The sequence below is a fragment of the Myotis nattereri genome (genome assembly GCF_964212035.1).
Source record: "Myotis nattereri genome assembly, chromosome: 18".
NCBI classification, from domain to species: domain Eukaryota; kingdom Metazoa; phylum Chordata; class Mammalia; order Chiroptera; family Vespertilionidae; genus Myotis; species Myotis nattereri.
The window spans coordinates 32,413,466-32,434,715 of record NC_138093.1 but is presented as its reverse complement, the minus strand read 5'-3'; the positions used below and the strand labels follow the sequence as shown (position 1 = coordinate 32,434,715).

At 42.3% G+C, this 21,250-nt stretch overlaps 1 protein-coding gene across 1 annotated transcript in view; it reads left to right on the top strand.

Annotated features, from left to right (window-relative positions):
- Positions 1 to 21,250, top strand: part of LOC308534728 (membrane cofactor protein-like) — a gene marked incomplete at both ends in the record, with an annotated part of 56,406 nt that overhangs the window by 16,697 nt on the left and 18,459 nt on the right. The window contains 2 exons of the mRNA XM_081113290.1: positions 596 to 745; positions 4,869 to 4,904. Of these exons, the coding sequence (XP_080969416.1) occupies positions 596 to 745; positions 4,869 to 4,904 (186 nt within the window). The remainder of the gene's footprint in view (positions 1 to 595; positions 746 to 4,868; positions 4,905 to 21,250) is intronic.

Here is a 21,250-nt window from a genome sequence, read left to right as displayed (position 1 = left end):
AAAAGTGAGGTTTGATCTCTGAGTTCCAGTCCAAAATACTTGGAAAACGCAGCCCTAAGTTCACTGGCCTTTCTATTTCTTGCACGTTTCCAGTTCTTGCATGTTGTTGATACCTGATAACTTTCTGCATGTTTGCATGGCTAGCTTATTTTCAACTTTTTACCTTTGAGCTCAAGCATTACCTTATTACAAGACCTTTTCCTGCCTTTTTAGAAGATCAAGGTACTAAATTAGTGTCAGCCTGAAATTTTAAAAATTCCTAGAGCTAAAAGAACATCCAAAGTTGCTTTTGTACTTACCTCAAAATTGTATGTGGTAATCAGACCTTTCTCAAAACGTGTCAGTAATGGGAAAACTTATAGGAAACCAATAATGTATATTGGTCAGTCTGTTCTTGGTGGGAAAAGGTTATTAGATGTCTCTATGTCTGTTTACCTGGAATTAAAAAGCACAAATAAAGTATTGTTTTAAATTAACATTCTGTCTTCCATTTCTTGCCTCTTTGTACCCAGGGGAAATTACTAATTTGCACTAGTTTTTTCTTTCCCCTGTTGAAACAGCTTTCCATTAATTCTGGAATTTCTTCACTTTTCAGTGGTCATATGTGAATATCCAGCGCTGGAGAATGGGAGACTGGTGTCAACACTTGAAAAGGGAAAATTTCAGTACAAATCAGAGGTTATGTTCCAATGCGAGGAGGGATTTTACCTTGAAGGCAGCCGCACTATTGTCTGTGGAGCCAACGGTACTTGGGAGCCTAAGATCCCAAAATGTACTGAAGGTACAAAGGGGGTCTTTTTGTGTCTTTTTTGTTTAGATTTTATTTCTTTGACATTAAATATTAATGATATGGACTAATTGAAAAGAAACAGTTTTTAAAGTAACTGCATATCATATTCATTTCCATGACAGAGGTATGACACAATTTGTTTTCATCGGGTCTTTACACATACATCACACAGGTGTCTAAATTTCTGTTTTCTGGCACTTCTTATGTGTAAAAATGTATAGCAATCATTTTCAGATAAAATGAACCACCATTTCATGTTCCCACCAGTGAGGCACGAAGGTTCCAATTTATCCACCTCTTTACCAATACTTGGGTTTGTTGTGTTTTTTTATATATACTAGTCATCATAATGTATATGAAGTAGTATATCGCTGTGGTTTTTATTTTCATTTCCAAATAATTAGTGATCATATTTTCATGTACTTATTGGTGGTGTTTTGTATATCTTCTTTGGACACATGTCTCTTCAAGTCTTTTGCACATTTTTTGATTTGGGTTTTTTCTATCACTAAGTTTCAGGAGTTCATTATGTGTTTTGGATATTAATCCCTTTTCAGATATATTATTTGCAGATATTTCTTCCTATTCTATGGATTGCCTTTTCACTCTGTGGATAATGACCATTGATAAAGTTTTTAATTTTGCTGAAGTCCATCCAATTTATCTATTTTTCCTTTGTTGCCTTTGTTTTTGGTGTCACACTCACAAAATCATGGTCAGATTCAACATCATGAAGCTTGTCCTCTGTGGTTTTTTCTGTACATCTTATAGTTTTAGCTCTTATATGTAGCTCTTTGATCCACTTTGCGTTCATTTTTGTATATGACGTAAGATAAGGATCCACCTTCATTCTTTTATTTGTAGATATCCAGCTTTCCAAGAACCACTTGTTGAAGAGATTGCCCTTCCCCCATTAAATGTTCTTAGCACCCTTCCATACAATCATTTGACTATATATGCACAGGTTTATTTGTGGGCTCTGTATTCTACTCAACTGGTCTGCCTGTGTTTATGCCTGTAGCACTGTGATTTTGATTATTGTAGCTTTTGAGTAAGTTTTAAAATCAGAAAATGTAAGTTCTCTCAACTTCACTCTTCCATTTCAAGATTGTCTTGGCTGTTCCTAGTCCCTTGAGGCTCCATATGAATTTTATTTTGGATTTTTCTATTTCTGCAAAAAGCATATTCAAGATAGTGATGGGATTGCATACAGTCTGTAGGTTTCTTTGCATAGCATTAACATCTTAACTATATCATCTCTTCCAATGCATGAGCACAGGATGTCTTTTCATTTATTTATATTGTCTTCTATTTCTTCCAGCAGTGTTTTATAACTTCCAGTGTCGGAGCGTTTCACCTCCTGGTTAAGTTTCTTCTTGAAGTATTTTACTTCTTTTTTATCCTCAACCAAGGATATGTTTATTATTTTAGAGAGGAAGGGAGAGAGAGAGAGAGAGAGAGAGAGAGAGAGAGAGAGAGAGAGAGAGAGAGAGAGAGAACATGGATTGGCTCCCTCCTGTATGTGCTCTGACTGGGGATCAAACCTGAACACTAGGTATGAGCTCTTACCAGGAATCCAACCACAACATTTTGGTGTATGGGACGATGCTCCAACCAACTGCGCCACTCTTATTTGATGCTATTGTAAATAGAATTATTTTCAATTTCTTTCTAGTTTTCTCATTGTTAGTGTAATGAAATGGAACTTATTTTTACTTGTTGATTTTGAAAACTGCAACGTTGCCAAATTTATTTATTAATTCCAACAGGTGAGTGTGTGTGTGCATGTGTATGTGCATAATCTTTACAGTTTTCTACTTAAACTATCATGTCATCTAGGACAGAGGTGATTTGATTCCTCCCTTCCCAATTTGGATGCCTTTTTTTTTTTCCTTTCCTAAATGCTCTGACTATAACTTTTTATATTATAAGTAGAATCTCATTTAATCTATAGGCTAATATTGAGTCTAAAGTAATGACAAATTTGCATTCTGTAACACAGAATATTGTCACAGGAAATGTTACTGGAGAGGAAGAAGAATGCTGATGACTGAATATAAATTTATAATATGTATAGTACTACTTTAAATGAAAAACATTAATATAATTTATATAAGGAAAATAAAATTATAAGAGATTTTGTATGAAGGCAAAAAAAAATCCAAACCTTTGAATTTAGGATCTGTAAGCTTTACTATTTTTTTTTTTTTTACTTCTTTTTAAAGTTATTTTGTTGTTGTTCTAGGAGATTCCATGCCCATGATAAATCACCAACTAGAGCTGATGACTGAGGTATTATTTTGTTTATTAAAAACCCTCAATTATGGGACCTTAGAGTTCTCCATGGAAACATCATATTTCAATTATCTGCAGTTAGAGAAGAAACAACCTGTCATGTGATAATTGACATTTGTATTTCGTTTTATGTGCAGATACCATGACAAATGGAAGCAGTAGTATGTGCAGACACAGGCAGATAACACGGTTTTTAAAGAGGTTCCTCAAATTCAAATTCCTAGTAGGGTGAGGGAACTTTCTCGATTGCTGTGTTTATATGTAGGTTGAAATATATAAAACCTAACTTGCTTTCCATGTGATAGTGCTATTTTGTAATGGCAATTTGTAAATAAATGTTCTTTCTATTCATACCTTGTATACACAAGCATTAAAATAAGTTTGGTTGGTTTTTTTTTTTATAATAGGCTGGTGTATCACACTTTATATAGGCTCACATAGTTCACACAATATATGTTGAAGGAAAGGATCACGTATGGTTGTGGCAGTTACATGAAATATAAGGATTTTTGATAAGTGAGTGAAGAAAAGTATGCATTACTTTTCTTTACATTAGCCTACTTTAATAAGGTTAGTCTTTTTATAAAATGCACGTTAAGTTTCCCCTCTGAACGCTGTGGTCAAACTGTCACTGTGCCAGTAAATCCAAAGCACCTTCATTCATTAAACACTTGATAATTTTTTGATGAAATAAAAAGAGCAAAGGCAAACATGCCAATGTATAATTTGACCTATAAAATTTAATAAAAATAATGGCATTTCGGGAGCAGAGGTACTACCGAACATTTCTAAGATTTAAGATTTTGTGGTATTATTTACTAGAGGCCTGTTGCATGAAGAGATTCGTGCAATAGGCCTTCCCTTCTCCTGGCCGCCGGCTCCGGTTTTCCTCGGCACCCAGGACCCAGGCCTTCGCTCTGGCCGGAGCCGCCTCCCGTCTTCCGTCTTCACTGCTCCGGCTCGCCTTCAGTCTTCCCTCGGCCTGCCGCTTGGAGCCTACATATGCAAATTAACCGCCATCTTTGTTGGTAGTTAATTTGCATATCACACTGATTAGCCAATGGGAGGCATAGCGAAGGTACAGTCAATTACCCTGTTTGTCTATTATTAGATTAGATTGCTTTCTGGACAGTAAAAAATGCATGTTTAAGTTTCTATGCATAATTTATTGATGATGTTTCATCTGCATTCTTAAAATACTCTTGGTAATTAAAATTGTGTCTTATCTGGGGGTGGGGTTGCATGAGGAAGGATGGATAAAATAATGTATTGTCTGTGAAAACTGCAAAATAGGTCGATGTGATCAATTAATAGAACTTCATTAATGACTTATTCCACACTCACATTTGGGGAACAATGTAAATGAACTTTCTAACAAAACCATGGAATAATAGACTGAATACTGAATTAAACCAACTGGAATGGGAAAATACCTTCTTAAAATGATTTTCTCTAATGTAGTAAATCCTAATTTTTATAATAATATTTCCTAATTTTAATAATTATTCCAATTTTTATAACATGGTGGGGCTACTACAGCACAAAACAAGGACAAATGAGGGCCTATTAAGAGTTTCACAAGTTGGACCCTAAGGCTGGAATCAGATTAGAAGGGCTCTGTGATCAAAATGAGCTGGATGCACTACGAGTCACACTAAACTAGACCGATGTACATTTTCTTTGCTGTAGTTTACAGATGATCTGCTTAAAATTAAAGTGTGTCAACTATGTGGAGACCCAAGTGTGCTCAATTACCTTCAATCTGGTTTTATTTTTTTCTCAGATGGAGGACTCATTGCTGTGATTGTTCTTGCAGTAGGTAAGTGTCCCAAACTTGGATGCCACTTATATCAAAATATTAATGTGTACAAGTGCATTTATAGTTATTTTTTTAGTTTCTACAGTGTGTATAGCTTAAAATTAAGTAACCCAGTCTAGAAATACCATATCCATTATATGATATTCTACCTTGTGTTGGTGATTGTATTTTCTTTTGTATGCTATATGTCCACTTAGTAACAAATCCTAAATATCCCAAATATGCTTTGAGTAATATTCTAAATTAAGCACAGACACTTCTCTGGCTTGCTGCAGACCCTAAGTGATTCCAGGGAACTACATTTAGACAGTGAAGAGTCCAGATAGAATATGAATGTATGTGGGCTTAAATAAAATAATATCTCTGCCCATTGAAATGTAACCAACAGTAATTTCTTCTGCTGGGTTTGAAACTTGGTATTACTTTTTAGACTTACATGTCATTTGTCTTCTGGTTTCTTATAGATCTTGGTGTTGCAGTGGTTGGCACCTGTGTGTATAAGTGTCTTCACATCAGGAAGAGACAGTAAATTAAACACGTTTCTTAAACTTTTCAGTCCTTCTCATCTTGATGTACTTGTGCAGCTCTTGCTTGCTCTCTGTATTGCAGGCTGCCTTGTTAAAACATGTTCTTGTGTGAGTGTGCTGTCAGAATTGCATTCCTTACTAAAATATTTTCACCTACTTTTAATATTATTGTAACCAGGCTAATCTGTGCAGAGTTGTTTTAGCTTTTATGACCGTCAGAAAGATTCCTGTGGGGGTTTGAGGTTTAAGTTCTGCAGAAAATCATGGCTCATTATAGTGTCTCTGTTATGCCCGATGTTCAGGGTCCCCTAAAACCACCAGGGAGCCAGGTCCGATGCAAGACGCGAAAGAGACTTTATTCGAGCTAGCTCAAGTTCCCCATCCACCACACTCGCCAACGCAGCGGCAGGAGGCAGAGAAGAAAGAGAGCTCTGTGGGGAGAGGGGTTTTATAGGGGGGTTGGAATAAGGGGAGGAGAGAGGACTGTGGGCCCTGCCGATTGGCCAGGCGCAAGTCGGGGTCTTGTTACACAGGATGTGGTCGTATCTATGGCGCGCACGTCCCTTGATTATCATTGGTTAGTTTAAAGAAATCCTAGGTGTGGCTAACAGAGGCTTGGGCTTCCGGGAAGAAGCTCCTTGCCGAGCACATGGCTAATGGCTGCTGCCCAAAAATGGAGGATCCGGGGCAAGATGGGGGGCGTAGCCCTCGCCCTTTCAGTCTCCTCTACCCTAGGTTTACGCTATTCCTTCAGTGGATTGGGAGCCAGATTCTGGTTATCTTTTTAAAATACCCACAGTGCCATCATTTGAATAATATTTCATACAGTAGAACTCATGATATATACATTTGATTTCTCTCTTTGTAGTATATTTTTAACATCACATACACACAGTAGTCTGAGTAGAAAATGCTCTCAGTGGAATATTTTTACAATTTCAAATGTTTCACATGGAAATAACTTCTAAAGAAAGCAAAAATAGCTTTGTGTCTCTCATATACTTTCTTTGTTTAAAGCATTAAAGCATACAACTACTTAAAGGTTCTTAAACAAACATGAATCAAACCCTCTAGCTACCAGGTAAGGGCTCATTAAAGGTGAAGAGGTGTCTGAGCGCAGTAGCCCTGGATTCAAGGCTCAGGACCACCACTGACCTGAGGTTCCATGTCTGCTGAGCTCCAAGTGCTGCCGCTGCTGGGCCTGCACTGCTGTGAGTAACCAGGTGGGGACCACTGTGAGACCCCCCAAGAGGGACCCTCACTCTGTCCCATAGATTGACGGCGACCCCAATCATCCGCAGGAGACGTCACTTGATGCAAACTGCAAGAGGCTTTATTCCAGCGCGCTGGGGCTCAACTCGTACTCATGCAGGAGCAGAGGAGTTGGGCGCCCAGCAAGGGGTCTTTCAGCTATTTATATGCAAAAATCATACATTAGGGAGGGGTTGCATACAGGAGAGGAGAACAAAGAAATTCCAAAGGGTCTGGTTTGTGTCTTGATAGGGATAGGGCATTCCTGCCAGGTGTTTTTACAACTTGTTTATCTCAAGGTTGATTGAAGCCCGGTTTACTCAGCCTGCCCTTTGTTGGGGCTATCTCCTGGAGGAGCAGCCTTGAGAGGGTGTCACTCCCTTTTGTTCCTATCTCTAGTGGGGGAAGCCTAGGGAGTTGAGATAAAACAGGCAGCTAGGCCTGGCAGCTGGGCCTGTGCAGTTTGTAACATTCTTTCATTCCCCCATTTGCTTTTTGGTAAGTTCTAATCATGGAACTTCTGTCTCTAGACATTTTTTTTTGAAACTATCTGGCGGAGAGACTGGTATTGCTGCCTGAGCACTAGTACTTGCACAGCATTTATTCCTTCTCTGATAAAGGTGACCAGTCGGTTTAAGATATAGGGCCCAAAAGTAAGAATTAAAAGCAATATAATAAGAGGACCCATAAGGGTGGATATGAGGGTCCACTGAGTCCTAGACTTCTCTATTTTGCCTGGGCTGTCTTAAGCCGGGTCTGATGAAGCTACATCGGGATCCCGTCGACCTGACTGCCGTGGGGGTGGTCCTTTCAGTCCTTGGGTGGCAAATTTCTTTACCCAGACAGTGTCACCAGGTTGGAAGGGATGAACTGGATACAGGCAGATCATCTTGGACGTGCTTCTGGTCTCCTTGCTGGGTAGACTGTAAAACCTGAAAGAACTTGAGTAAACTGGTGAGATGAGTAGCACAAGGTCTGGAAGAGTCACTAGAATCTGTAAAGGCCCCACTGGTTTTAGGGCAGCCTCCTGGGCTGCTTTGTCTGCAGCCTAGTTTCCTCCTGCTTCTGGGGAGTCAGTGCCAGTTGGCCCATTGTCCTTGCTCTGCTCATGTCTGTCTAACTGCTTATTATATTACCTCAAGGATCCTGGCTCTGAATTCTTTCAGGGAAAATGGGCGTTGAATTCTCTTCTGTAGCTGCTTCGTGCTGAGGAGGGACAGAAGTTTCTCTCAGAGCCAAGAGATCCTTGCTGTCTGTCAGAGGGATGATGAGGCCTGGGCACAGAAGGAGGTGGGCTTGTGACCTGGCAGAGACAAATTGTAACAAATGGTCTGGTGGGAGGGAAAGAAAACATTTTAGTTTTAATAACCTCTGTTGAAATAGGATTTTTTTTTTAAAAACTCCTTTATGGCTATCAAAAAGCCAAATCAAGATCAATTTATCTACCGTATTCAATTTGGCCTGATGTTTGCATAAACACAACAAGAATGGTAACCGACTACCTGTGCTGGAATTTCATGGTTGAACCTTAATGTGCCCCGTAGGGCCAGGAAGCCAAGCCATCCAGCTGCCATCAGGCCTGCCTGCAGTATCTGCTGCGTTAGGTGAATCCCTCACCTGTAGCAACTCCACCTGAGCCCACGCTCTAGGCTTTAAGGCCCATCTCAGTAGCTCTCCTACTCGTTGCGGCCGAGAGTGTGTGGGGGTTTCGCAGGGATGCAGAGGCATCCTTATTGCTCCCCTTCTACTCTGACCAACCGCCAGTGATGGTAGGGCATGGGCCTGACGCTCCAGCGCCAGCTATCTCTCGAGCAGGATACCAGGCTTTTCCTGTGGCACTTTTATTGGCTTCAAGTCTTCAGAGCTCAGACAGAACTCTTTAAAACATGATACTCCAGTCAAAGTTTTTGGTCAATAAAACTACTATTGGAAACCAGTCTTACTGAATCTATGCAAAGAAGTGCATTGCCATGACTTATTAAGCATTGCCAAATTTCAGAGGAATTACATAAGGAGAAAAAGTCACTGACCTGCCGTAAGGTCTTCTGATTTTCCTTGTAACTGTTATATTTTTTTTATCATTTTCCCTAAGTACTTTGGCATAACTATTTACCCTCTGTTTAGGGAGGCAGAATGTAAATTATTTACTCTTTCTGACTTACTGGCCTGTATCATTTGATTAATTTTCTTTTAACATTTTTAACATGTAATTAAGAAGAGCAGGTTTACTTTGTCCCGACCTCATGATGATCGGTGACGAGAGACAGACAAGGGAGGGGTGACCTGTTTTCACAGATCTTCACTCAGGTACCCGCCTGACCAAAGTTGTGGAGCCACACAAAGGAGAGGAGAGGGCAGGCCCCCTCCCTCCACACTCGCACACTTTCACCAGACATTCATTCAGCAAAGGCATTTAGCTAACACAACACACAGTTTTTCTCAATCAGTAACATTTTTAAGAATAACCTTCAAAAATGCAAGACATAAGTTTTTATCATTTGAATTCAGTAAGCTTCAAGGTCCCAAGTTCTCAGTAGTTCTGGAAAACCACACCTGAGGCTGGCAAGCAGGTTTGACCCAGCCCTTGACTTTAAAACGACCATAATGCTTAAAGGAGTAGTTTGAGTCTGTCCCATAGCGTCCGTCTAGTGAGTCCACAAAATTAAACAAAAGAACACAAACACCAAACAAACAAAGACACCTAAGAACAGCCTTCCGACCCCGCGGAAGAAAAACTGGAAAAAAAGCCAGATGGGGGCTTTTACACCCCCCCAAACGGGGGCTTTTACACCCCCCCAAATGGGAGCTCAAGGCGTCCCTTGACTCCCCCTCCTCCCTTGGGGCGTCCCCCAGGGCTGCAACCTGTGGTCCTCCAGGCACGTCTACCGACCACTGTTCGGCCACTCTCACGAGTTGCCGAACGGCTGCCAAACCGAAAGCGCGCACTCAAATCCAGACTGCTTGACAAACACAAGACAAAGACAAACAACTTGGGGTACCCCTTCTTACCTCCAAGGTCGGCTCCGCGGATGAGGGGGTGGTCGTCTAATCCCGGACGAGCCCCCAAATGTGAGACCCCCCAAGAGGGACCCTCACTCTGTCCCATAGATTGACGGCGACCCCAATCATCCGCAGGAGACGTCACTTGATGCAAACTGCAAGAGGCTTTATTCCAGCGCGCTGGGGCTCAACTCGTACTCATGCAGGAGCAGAGGAGTTGGGCGCCCAGCAAGGGGTCTTTCAGCTATTTATATGCAAAAATCATACATTAGGGAGGGGTTGCATACAGGAGAGGAGAACAAAGAAATTCCAAAGGGTCTGGTTTGTGTCTTGATAGGGATAGGGCATTCCTGCCAGGTGTTTTTACAACTTGTTTATCTCAAGGTTGATTGAAGCCCGGTTTACTCAGCCTGCCCTTTGTTGGGGCTATCTCCTGGAGGAGCAGCCTTGAGAGGGTGTCACTCCCTTTTGTTCCTATCTCTAGTGGGGGAAGCCTAGGGAGTTGAGATAAAACAGGCAGCTAGGCCTGGCAGCTGGGCCTGTGCAGTTTGTAACATTCTTTCACCACCATGGGTGTGCGTGTGTTCTGGAAATATGAATAAGCACCTTCAAGTTTATGAGCAAATTTTACTTCTGTTTTAGGTAATTGGATTTTTTTTAAAGACTCCTCATCTTGTGTACATGCTCCAGAAAGGAGGTGGAGTTGTTATGCCCAGAGTTCGGGGTCCCCAATAATCCACCACCAGGGAGCCTCCTCCGATGCAAAAGCAACGAGTCTTTATTGATCAATTCTAGAATTGGCTCCCAGCCTCTATCCGGTGCAGCGGTGAGGCGAGAGAGCGTGTCCCAGGAGAACAAAGGTTATATAGGGCTAGCTATTTGGGGTGGGCTTTAGGGGTGACGTGAGTTACAGAGATTGGTCAGGGTTTTACAGCATAAGGGTCAGGAAGTGACCATCACATTCTGAAGGTTGGAGCCGTCCTCCACTATAGCCTTATTAGGACCTTAGCTACATTTCTGGAGCTCCATTGGTCCACTCAGGTGGGTGGTTGGGAGAGTTAGGACAATACCAGCATTCTTGTGGTCACTCTCGGGGAGGGGGGGGGGAGGGACGGCTTAGGCTGAGGACCCAGCCTTGCAAGACAAGATAGAGGAGAGGGAGAAGAGCATGTCTCTGCCTCGTCCTTGAAGAGGGAGGAGGGTGCATTTCTGTTTAGTTCTGCTTAGTTCTTTCAAGTTCCGTTCTGTCCCTTCAGAGTAACACTTAGCTTTACCTCCTTTCCTTTAGGGAAAGTAAAAATTTTCATTATATTCTTTGCACCGCTTAATGTCCATAATTTCCCCTCAAAAAAAAAAAAAAGTTGCCTTCCATCGCCTTAGAAACTAGCTTATTAGACTCTAACATGTATGCAGATACTTCTCCATTTGTAGGGGTAACTGTTGATATGGAATTTTTGGACTGGATCCATCTGCTGGAGTCAAGAATGAATCCACGGACAGAGGGTAGTATAACAAAGGTGGAGATTTATTGAACAAGTACAGACTCCCATGTGGGGGGAGGGAAAGAGTCCCACTGAGTTCGTTTTCCCTATGGCTTATAAAGGCTGCAGATTCTGGTGCCTTGATATCCCCTCTGGTCACTATTCTTTTAGACTGGTTACTATAGTAACTCCTTCTGGATGAAGGGCTTCCTTCCCTTTTTCTTGTAAATATAGACCTTTTGCTATTTTCAACTTCCTCATTCTATGGAAATGTACCTGTTGCAGCTTTTCAGCTTCCCTATTCTATGGAAATATACCTTCTGCTGCTCTGCAACCCTGTGCTTCTTCCATGGTCCCCTTAATTTCTAAAATTTCCTAAAACCTGTCTTTTTCACCCCCCAAAATTCCTGTTTCACTATGGAAGGAGGGTACTAGTCATGGATAGTCAAATGTTATTGTTAAAACTTCATACCAAATGCATTGATGTAAAGTTGTACTTATTATGATTTGGAATATAATTACCCTTCTACAGCCTTCATACTAAAGTAGAAAAATAGCATAAATAGTCATTTATTATTATATTAATTTTTATTGATTTTATAAAGGAAGGGAGAAGGAGAGAGAGAAACATCAATGATGAGAGAGTCATTTATCGGCTGCCTCTCATACAACTCCCTACCAAGAATCTTTCCAGCAACCTTGGCATGTGCCCTGACCAGGAATCAAACCATAAACTCCTGGTTCATAGGTCAATGCTCAATCACTGAGCAACACTGGCGGGATGATAAGCACTAATTTTTTAAGATTATTAAACATATTTAAATGACTTGATAAAAAAATGGCCAGGAGGTAAGAGATATATATCCTACCACTTATACAGTGATGGCGAACCTTTTAAGCTCGGCGTGTCAGCATTTTGAAAAACCCAAACTTAACTCTGGTGCCATGTCACATATAGAAATTTTTTTATATTTTCAACCATAGTATAAAAATATTTATATTTTTGATACTTATTTTATATATTTAAATTCCATTTAACAAAGAAAAATAAACCAAAAAAATGAGTTCGCGTGTCACCTCTGACACACGTGTCATAGGTTCGCCATCACTGCAAGCCCTCTTCTCTTTCCATCCTTGGTTATTGGGGTTCTCTCCAGCTAGTCTTCAGTTGATTATTGAAGGTGGTTTTTCTGTATTTTAGTTGTAATTCCAGGAGAGTGTCAGAGTAGCTTCCACTTACTCCACCATTATTTTTCAAAAATCTATAGTATAAAGTCTTTACACATATGTCTATACCACCTCAGCCATCAAATTAAAAACAAGAACACTGAAAATTGAGAATTTGAAAAAATTTCACTTCCTTAACTAAAATATTATTAAAAAATAATCTTACAGTAGATTAGGTAAAATTCTATTTTGAAAAATATTTTTGTAACTTCTTTGTACTGAAACAGGAATTTGGGGGGATGAAAAAGACAGGTTTAGGACATTTTTAGAAATTAAGAGTACCATGGAAGAAGCCCAGGGCTGCAGAGCAGCAGAAGGTATATTTCCATAGAATAGGGAAGCTGAAAAGCTACAACAGGTACATTTCCATGGAATGAGGAAGCTGAAAATAGCAAAAGGTCTATATTTACAAAATAAAGGGAAGGAAGTCCTGCATTCAGAAGGAGAAGAAGAAACCCCAAAGGGAAAAGGAAAACAAAAAAAAGGAAGGGGTGGAAACCTCATTTGTCCCATGTGCGGTTCGACCTTTGAGCTCATAAGTAACTATAGGAACCAATCAAGGGAATAGTGGCCAATCAGAGGGGTTATCAAGGCACCATGATCGGCAGCCTTTATAAGCCATAAGAAAAAGGAACTCAGTGGGACCCTTCCCCCTCCCCACGTGGGAGTCTGTGCTGGAAGATTCTTTCCCCTTCCTCACGTGGGTGTCTGTACTTGTTCTTCAATAAATTGCCACCTTGGCTATAGCACCTTTCATCGATGGATTCATTCTTCGCATCCCACAGACAAAGAATCCGGGGAACAATCCTGCCCAGAGGAACACCGCTTGTTCCAGTCCAAAAATTCCATTTCAGTAATTTAGAGAAGCCATAAAGTTAATGTCTGGCATTTGTTCTCCACCTTTTCTAACATCAGCAAACCAGTCTAAGAATTAAAAACAATTTAGACTCAGTTGCTTGCTTCTGTGAGAAGTTAGAGGGCGCTAACATTCCTGACACGAATGCCCGCTTGGTACAAAGTGAACACTGGCCTTGTAGTTTTCTTGGGGAGAATTCCCCTCTTTAAGAGAGAACATAGAATGCGCTCTGAATTCTGGCCTAGGGGGTTTGCTCTCCTGACTTGAGTAAAAAGCTCTCTCACTTCAGTAAGTCACCTGGCAGGAGGCAGTTTTGTAGAGTAAATCCATCAGATATCCCAAGTTGCAACAGAATTAGTCTTTGTGTGGGATTCACCTCACCTGCTAAAAGGCAGAGTAAACATTAAGCCATGTATTTCAGGAAAGAAAAAAACAACAACAACACAACTAAACTTTGTGTATTGGCTGTTGTTCCTATGCAGAGGAGAAAAGTCACGTAGCTCAGGTAGCACTTTATGCTCAGGTGGACCAGAGCCCTCCCTCTCCAGGGTCTCTTTCAAAGGAGTCATGGGCAAAGGGGAGGGGCTGCCACTATAAATGCAATGACATTTTTACAAGTTTTGTTTGCAGTTTTATAAAACTTAGTAGAACAATTTGGGCCAAAAAACTTTGCCGTGCAAAGGAAATTATTGAGAAATCAGAATGGACCAGAGTGAATACTATTTTAGACTATAAAGACATTTTATTATGCCTTAAGTCAGTGGTTCTCAACCTGTGGGTCGCGACCCCTTTGGCGGTCGAATGACCCTTTTACAGGGGTCGCCTAAGACCATCCTGCATATCAGATATTTACATTACGATTCATAACAGTAGCAACATTACGGTTATGAAGTAGCAACGAAAATAATTTTATGGTTGGGTCACAACATGAGGAACTGTATTTAAAGGGCCAGAAGGTTGAGAACCACTGCCTTAAGTGTTCCTTCTCTTTCTCATCTCTGGTGAGGGACATTAGGAAGATGAGGTTGAGCAGAAATAATCAAAAATTCTGACTTAAATATAGAAGTATTACTGCACTCGTTTTCACATACTTATTTTCAAGAATGTAGTGTTTGCTTACATTCTTGAATTAATTAGAAACATGGATGGCTGTACTATTTATTTATTTATTTATTTTTTTTTTAAATATATTTTATTGAGTTTTTACAGAGAGGAAAGGAGAGAAATAGAGAGTTAGAAACATCGATGAGAGAGAAACATCAACCAGCTGCCTCCTGCACACTCCCCATTGGGGATGTGCCCGCAACCAAGGTACATGCCCTTGACCGGAATCGAACCTGGGACCTTTCAGTCCGCAGGCCAACGCTCTATCCACGGAGCCAAACCGGTTTCGGCTGTACTATTTATTTTTTAAAGTCTTGGGAATTTTTCAATCAAAGATTGTTATGCTTCCCAATATAAATTGACTTTTAAGATAGGTTCCACTTCATATTATTTTCATGTGTGAATATGTCTACATGTGAGATGGATATAAGTGTAACTACCATTTATGTTCTCGTGTCAAATAGTTTCTTAATTACTAAAATATAGACAGAAACCAATTTACTGTGGGAATGGTTGTTTAAATGACAGAGATGGAAGTTTATTTCAATTACAAGTTTCTTAAACTGGAAGATATGGGAGCCCCATGCATGGTTTATTTTCTGGAAAATGTGGTCTTCAAATCAGGTAAATACAATGCAGGGTGGATGAAGTTTGCTTGTGTCAATGTCTTCATTTCCAGTGTGCTTGACTTCAAATCAGAGTATGTTTCTAATGGGGTCCCACCCTCTCTAACCTTTCCGCTCTCACAGTCATGCCTCCTGCTCCTCACATCTCAGAGCCTGACATACATCCGGGCTTCTCCACTCCCAGCCCATCACGTGCCTCTCCTGCTCCCAGGAAGGAGTTCAGTGACACCTACAGCAGAAGTCCAAGTTCCTCAGCATGATGCTTGAAGACGTTCTACAATTAAATCCCAAATTTTCTCCCCAAGGCTCCACTTTCTGCTGCATTTCTCTAAGTAACACACTGTTAGTCAAGCTGTGCCATCTGCCCTGTGCTGCATTCCTGCTTCACCGGTGCCTGAGAGGCCTGTGGTCCTGTCAGATCCTGGGCATCTTCCAGGGCCAGCGCCTCATGCCCATTGGGTGAAGCTTTGCCCGATTGCTGCCCAGGTGTCCTATCACCCAGCTTGAGGCAACCACACCTGAGTATCTGTAGACACTGTCTGCTAGGAGACAGCCTTCCACAGCAGTTTAATGCGTGGGTACGGCTAAGTACTTACAATCCCAAGTCCAACAAGGAAATTATAAAATTTGGTTTATGTAACTCTTTCTTATTTATGCAAAAAACCCTTACTCTTGGCATTAAATCAGGTTGCTGAACCTCTGAGATCAGGCTCCGTGGGACTCAGCCATGGCTGCAATCACTGGCAGAGCTTCCACCCAGCGTTTCCCAACATAATGGATCTGCTCTGTGCCTTGGGCAGAGGGATGTTTTTAAAGCTCCCGAAGTGCTTCTAATATGCAGCTAAGGTTGAAACCTCTGCATTAGTGACTCTCATCCACAGTCCATTTCTACATGGAAACTTATAAACACAGGAGGGAAAGGCTTACATTTACATAAGAAATTTGAGTTTTTGTTAAATCTGTCTGTTAAAGAAATCAGAAATGCTTAAGACCAAGCCTAACCAAACAAGATTATCCGTGGTTTAAAACTACAGGAAGCAATCTTTCTAAGACCAATACTGGATGGAAAGTTAGCTTGACTATAAATAAAGCATTTTATCAACATTTATTTAGCTTTAACTTGAGGATATTTTTAAAATATCTATATTGGTATAAAATATATAGGGAGAGCCCAAACTGGTTTGGCTCAGTGGATAGAGCGTCGGCCTGTGGACTGGAGGGTCCCAGGTTCGATTCCAGTCAAGGGCATGTACCTTGGTTGTGGGCACATCCCCAGTAGGGCGTTTGTGGGAGGCAGCTGATCGATGTTTTTCTCAATGTTTCTAACTCTATCCCTCTCCCTTCCTCACTGTAAAAAATCAATAAAAAAAAAAATATATATATATATATATATATATAGAGAGAGAGAGAGAGAGAGAGAGAGAGAATTCAAGGTGAGGAATTTAAATTTCCATTGTTAAAGGAGATTCTTGGTTTAAGGAAAGTAGGCAACTCTGGTTTTCTAAAGTTTAGTAACATCTGACCAGCTAATATTGTAACTCAGAATGAACTTTTTAACATACTTTAAGAATTTGCATACTTGTACTCAAGAGAATTATTTAACCCGGTGTACTGACTTCCTGAAAGCATGCAAGTTTGAGTGAGTGTACCCACTTTTGTTCTAACCTACCTTGCTTTCACCATTTCCAGTCTCATCCATGAAAGTATGAAGCTGTGGTTATTGAAAATCATAGCACTGCTGCCCTCGTGTGGAAACTTAGAGCATTTGACAATCCCTTCAGTAGCCTTTCAAATTGTCCTTATTCGGAGGTTTGTCATGACTTTCATTACCCGAAGACCTTTATAATGTCAAGTTGAATGTGGTATTACCAAACTCTTTTCTGGTTTCCTCTTGTGAAATTAACATTATAAAAGGCTAAACTTTGTCCCTTATGAATGCCGGGGTTGTTGTCTGTAAACTGTTGTGCTTCCCTCTCTCTCATTTACATACCAGAGAAAATAAGCTGAAATAAGTACAGATCACATCGAGAAAGATACCCACCCTGATTCCTGACTTGCTTGCCCAGGAAAACCTGCAGCAGGGTAGTCACACCCATGTTAGCAGGAGCAGCCATGAGTGGTTATTTTATGTACCTTTTTTTTTTAAATGAATTATTGTATGTTTCAGTATGTGGAAAGCCTTATACCGACTATCAGAAACAAGCAACAGCTCTGCTATCCTGGGATTTCGGCTTAGGGCATGTGGCTTCAATTCTGTAATCTACTGATGTCTAGATGAGCACTTACTTATGGTGTTTGGGAAAATGATGGGTCATTGAACATCTATCCCCACCTGAAAAGGCTCCTGGGAAAATATTCCTTCAAGTTGCAAATGACATGGGACTCCATTATGAGAGGCTCTTTGGATAAGGTCCCACAGAACCCTGCTTCTCACATTTTAGTGTGTACGTGAATCACAAGGTGATCTTGATAAAATGCAGATTCTGATTCAACAGGTTTGCTGTTTGTGGTAGTTTGAATGATGGCCTCACAGATATCGGGTTGAGGCCACGCTATTCCTGGGACTTGTGATGTTACCTGCATGGAAAAGGGTTTTCTCTGATGAGACCTGGGATGGGGCGGTTACCCTGGCTTAACCAGGTGGGGCCCTAAATGTAATCACAATCTCCTTCTAAGAGGAAAGCAGGGGGAGATGTGACTACAGCACAAGGCGATGTGACCACTCAAGCAAAATGCTGCTGGATGGAGGATGGAGGCAGGAGCCAAAAAACAAAGAATGCAGCTCCAGAAGCTGGAAAAGGCAAGGGAATTGATTCTCTCCCAGGCCCTACCAATACCTTGCTTTCCACCCAGTGAAATTGATTTCAGACCTATGACCTCCAGAACAAAAAGAATAAATGTATGTTGTTTTGAGACACTGGTGAATGTTTGTGTTCCTCCAAAATTCTTGTGTTAAATCCTAACCTCCGTGCTAACCAGTCTGGCTCAGTGCATAGAGCGTCTGCCTGTGGACTCAAGGGTCCCAGGTTTGATTCCAGTCCAGGGCATGTACCGTGGTTGCGGGCACATCCCCAGTAGGGAGTGTGCAGGAGATAGCTGATCGATGTTTCTAACTCTCTATTCCTCTTCCTTCCTCTCTGTAAAAAATCAATAAAATATATATTTTTAAAAATCCTAACCTCCAAGGGGATGGAATTAGGGGCCACAGGGAAGTTACTAGGTCAAAGGGCACAGGCTTCATGAATGGGATTCGTGTCCCTATAAAAGAATCCCAAGAAAGTCCCTCAGCCCTCTGCCATGTGAACTTACAGCTAGAAGGCCCTGTCCATGAACCACAAAGCTGGCTCTCACTAGATGCCGACACTGCCAGGGCCTCCATCTTGGGCTTCCCAGCCTCCAGAACTGTGAGGAATGCATGTCTGTTATTTACCAGTTACCCAGTCTGCAGTATTTTTTCTAGAGGCTGGAAGACACTGAGACTCCCAATCTGCTGTGATTTGTTACCGCAGCCGCAGGAAATGAGCCCCCAATGCTATGGGTCCTCAGAACACGCTGTGAGGAGCAAAGCCACCTACAAGCCAAGCCACAGACAGGTGGTTGTCAACCCTGGCTACGCATTAGCATCATCTGGGATGAGTTTGAAACAAACAGCAAAAAGCAAGCCCAGGTCCCACTGCTGGAAGAGTGCAGGCAGAACCTGTAAGGGTGGCGGCTAAGCATCACTCTGTACAGGCTCCTTGGGTGAATCTGATCAGAAGGTGGGGAGGAGCTGTCTCATGAGAATAATCCCAAAATACAACTTGTGTTCAAAAAAACTCCTAAGCTCCCCAATAGTAGATGGGCACACTCGTCCCCCCCACCAACACACACACAAGGAATACTATGCCGGCTTCTCAGTGAGGCCTGGGCCAACACCACGTGAAAAATTAGCAGGCTGGAGACTTAACACATTATTTCACGTAAACTGTGTTCAGATTTGTGTCTCGGGCTTATGAAGAACGCCTCAGGCTTTCTTTCCACAGGTGGGAGCTATTGCCAGCACAGCCTGCAGGAGGCCGGTGGGTTAGATCTGCACCAGGCTTTGCTCCGTTCCCTCCAGGGCGAAAGCAAAGCACAGCCGGGGGCGGAGGCCCCGCCCTGCAGATTGCCATTGGCCCCGCCCCACTCCGCCCAGACCACGCCCACAATCCATAATGCAGGTGACACCTTTTGAGTCTGGGGATTGTTGCGTCTGGTAGCCGCCCTCAAAAAGGCAAATTACTCCCTGGTCCTTGGGTTTCCCTCTGATGTGGGGAACATGAGGGCCTCTTACGAGCCGCGCAGGGCATCCTCCCGCCGCCTGGAGAGTCCCTTTTCTTGGGGCTTCCTGGGGATCCTAGTGCTGGCCCTAGAGCTCCTGCTACCCACATGCTCAGGTAGGGAAGGGAAAGGGTGTCAGCTCTGGAGGGAAACTCGAGCGGGTAGGGGAGCTGGTCTACAGGAGCGGAGGGCAAAGGGAGCTTTGCTTGGTGTGTGGGGGAGGAGGCTCAGAGCTTGGTGGACCCAGGTGATGCGGGGTTAGGGTAGAACCATTAGCCACTGATTCTCTGGGTTGTGCTGTGGCGGATTCGGGAGGGTGGGAACTTCAGGGTCGGTTGTTTGGTGGTACGCAGTGAATCTTGGGGAGCCCTGGGTGAAGTCAGTGTTTGCCCCTAGCGAAAGCTTGCAGCTATTTGATGACTGAGCTGATCAAGAACATATATGCATAACCCATGGACACAGACAATAGTGTGGGGAAGGCCTGGAGTGGGACGGGGGCTGCGTGGATGGGGGGAAAAAGGGGGATATGTGTAATACTGTCAACAATTAAAAAAACAAAAACAAAACAAGATGGGAAGCCCTGCCCAGGTGCTGAAGTGTGTGGGGATGTTGCTTGGGCCAGCGCTGGGCCCGTGGGGAGGCTTTGACCTGTGTCCCCTGGGCTTAGTGAAGCCTTGGTGAATGGGGTGCTGCGCCCCACTGGGTTGGGCTGGGGGAGCCCAGGCCGGGTGTTACCAGGCATATGCTTTACAGAAGGGTCCAGGCCAGAGGTGCAGGGTGTGGGGCAAGGAAGCTCACTGCTTGCTTTGTATGGGGTTTGGGGAGCGCGTGTTACCCAGAGAGCCCTTAAGTGAGAGCGAGCTCCAGGGCCTGGGGTTTAGAAGGATTGGGAAGGACACGCAGTGCTTTTTGTACAAAAAGGTAACAGGCTGCTTGTTGCCCCCAAACCATATAGGTATTGGTTTCCAGGCTGTTGCGTTTTTTGGGTTTTTTTTTTACCATTGAATCACCTTCCTATTCCCATTCAATATGGATAATGACCTATGCTACTCCCGAATGTCTTTTGGACAGTGTTTTTTCTCTTTTTTCATTAGGTTGGGTCCCATCTGAGGGGAGATTAGAAGCAACCTGAAAAGTACTGGTAGCCAAACCTAGTGAAAAATGAGAGTTATTAGAAATGAACAGTAAATTATACCAATAGGTTTTTCTCCTATAGCTGATAAATTAAAGCTGAAGGCCATCCACCAAGTTTGGTTCCTGTTTCATTGAATACAATCAATACTATATACATATATATGCATATTGCACAACATACCATCGAAGGGCAACGAATGAATACTTTGGTGTATTTCCAACCAACTTTATATGCCTGTGTTTCTATTCCCAAGTGGTTTTTAGGATCTTTTTACATATACAGTTTGTATGCTGCATTCTCTCCTTAGGAGAATTCATTCAATAAAGATTTGCCTTGTATGAGCCAGGCCCTGTGCTGGTTCTGGGGACAGACTGGTGACCAATAACAAACCATTCCTATTTTCAATGATCCTTATTTCACTCTTTGCCTGTTTGCACACGCACACACATGAACATAAACAGTGACTGTGTTTTGCTCACTGTTAGATCCCCAGTGCCAGGCGCACAGTAGGCAATCAATAAAGATTTGCTGAAATGTACTGGGACTGGCAGACAGTAACCAGACCACAATGCTAGTGTTATTTCCCCAGTCAGGTGCCCTGGAGGAAGGAACATGCTTCTCTGAGAGCATTTAACAAAGGAGGGTTGGGAGGGAAGGCTTTTCTGCTCAGAGGCCACACTCTGTCGCTTTGGGGCTTCTGCACTTGCTGTCCCCAGGCTCCTCCTTTCTCTTGCATAATTGGCCCCTTGTCCTTCAAACATGGTTGATATGTTACACCATTAGGGACCTTCTCTGAGAAAACTATTTCAGGGAGACGCACACACTCCAGCTCAAATTCCC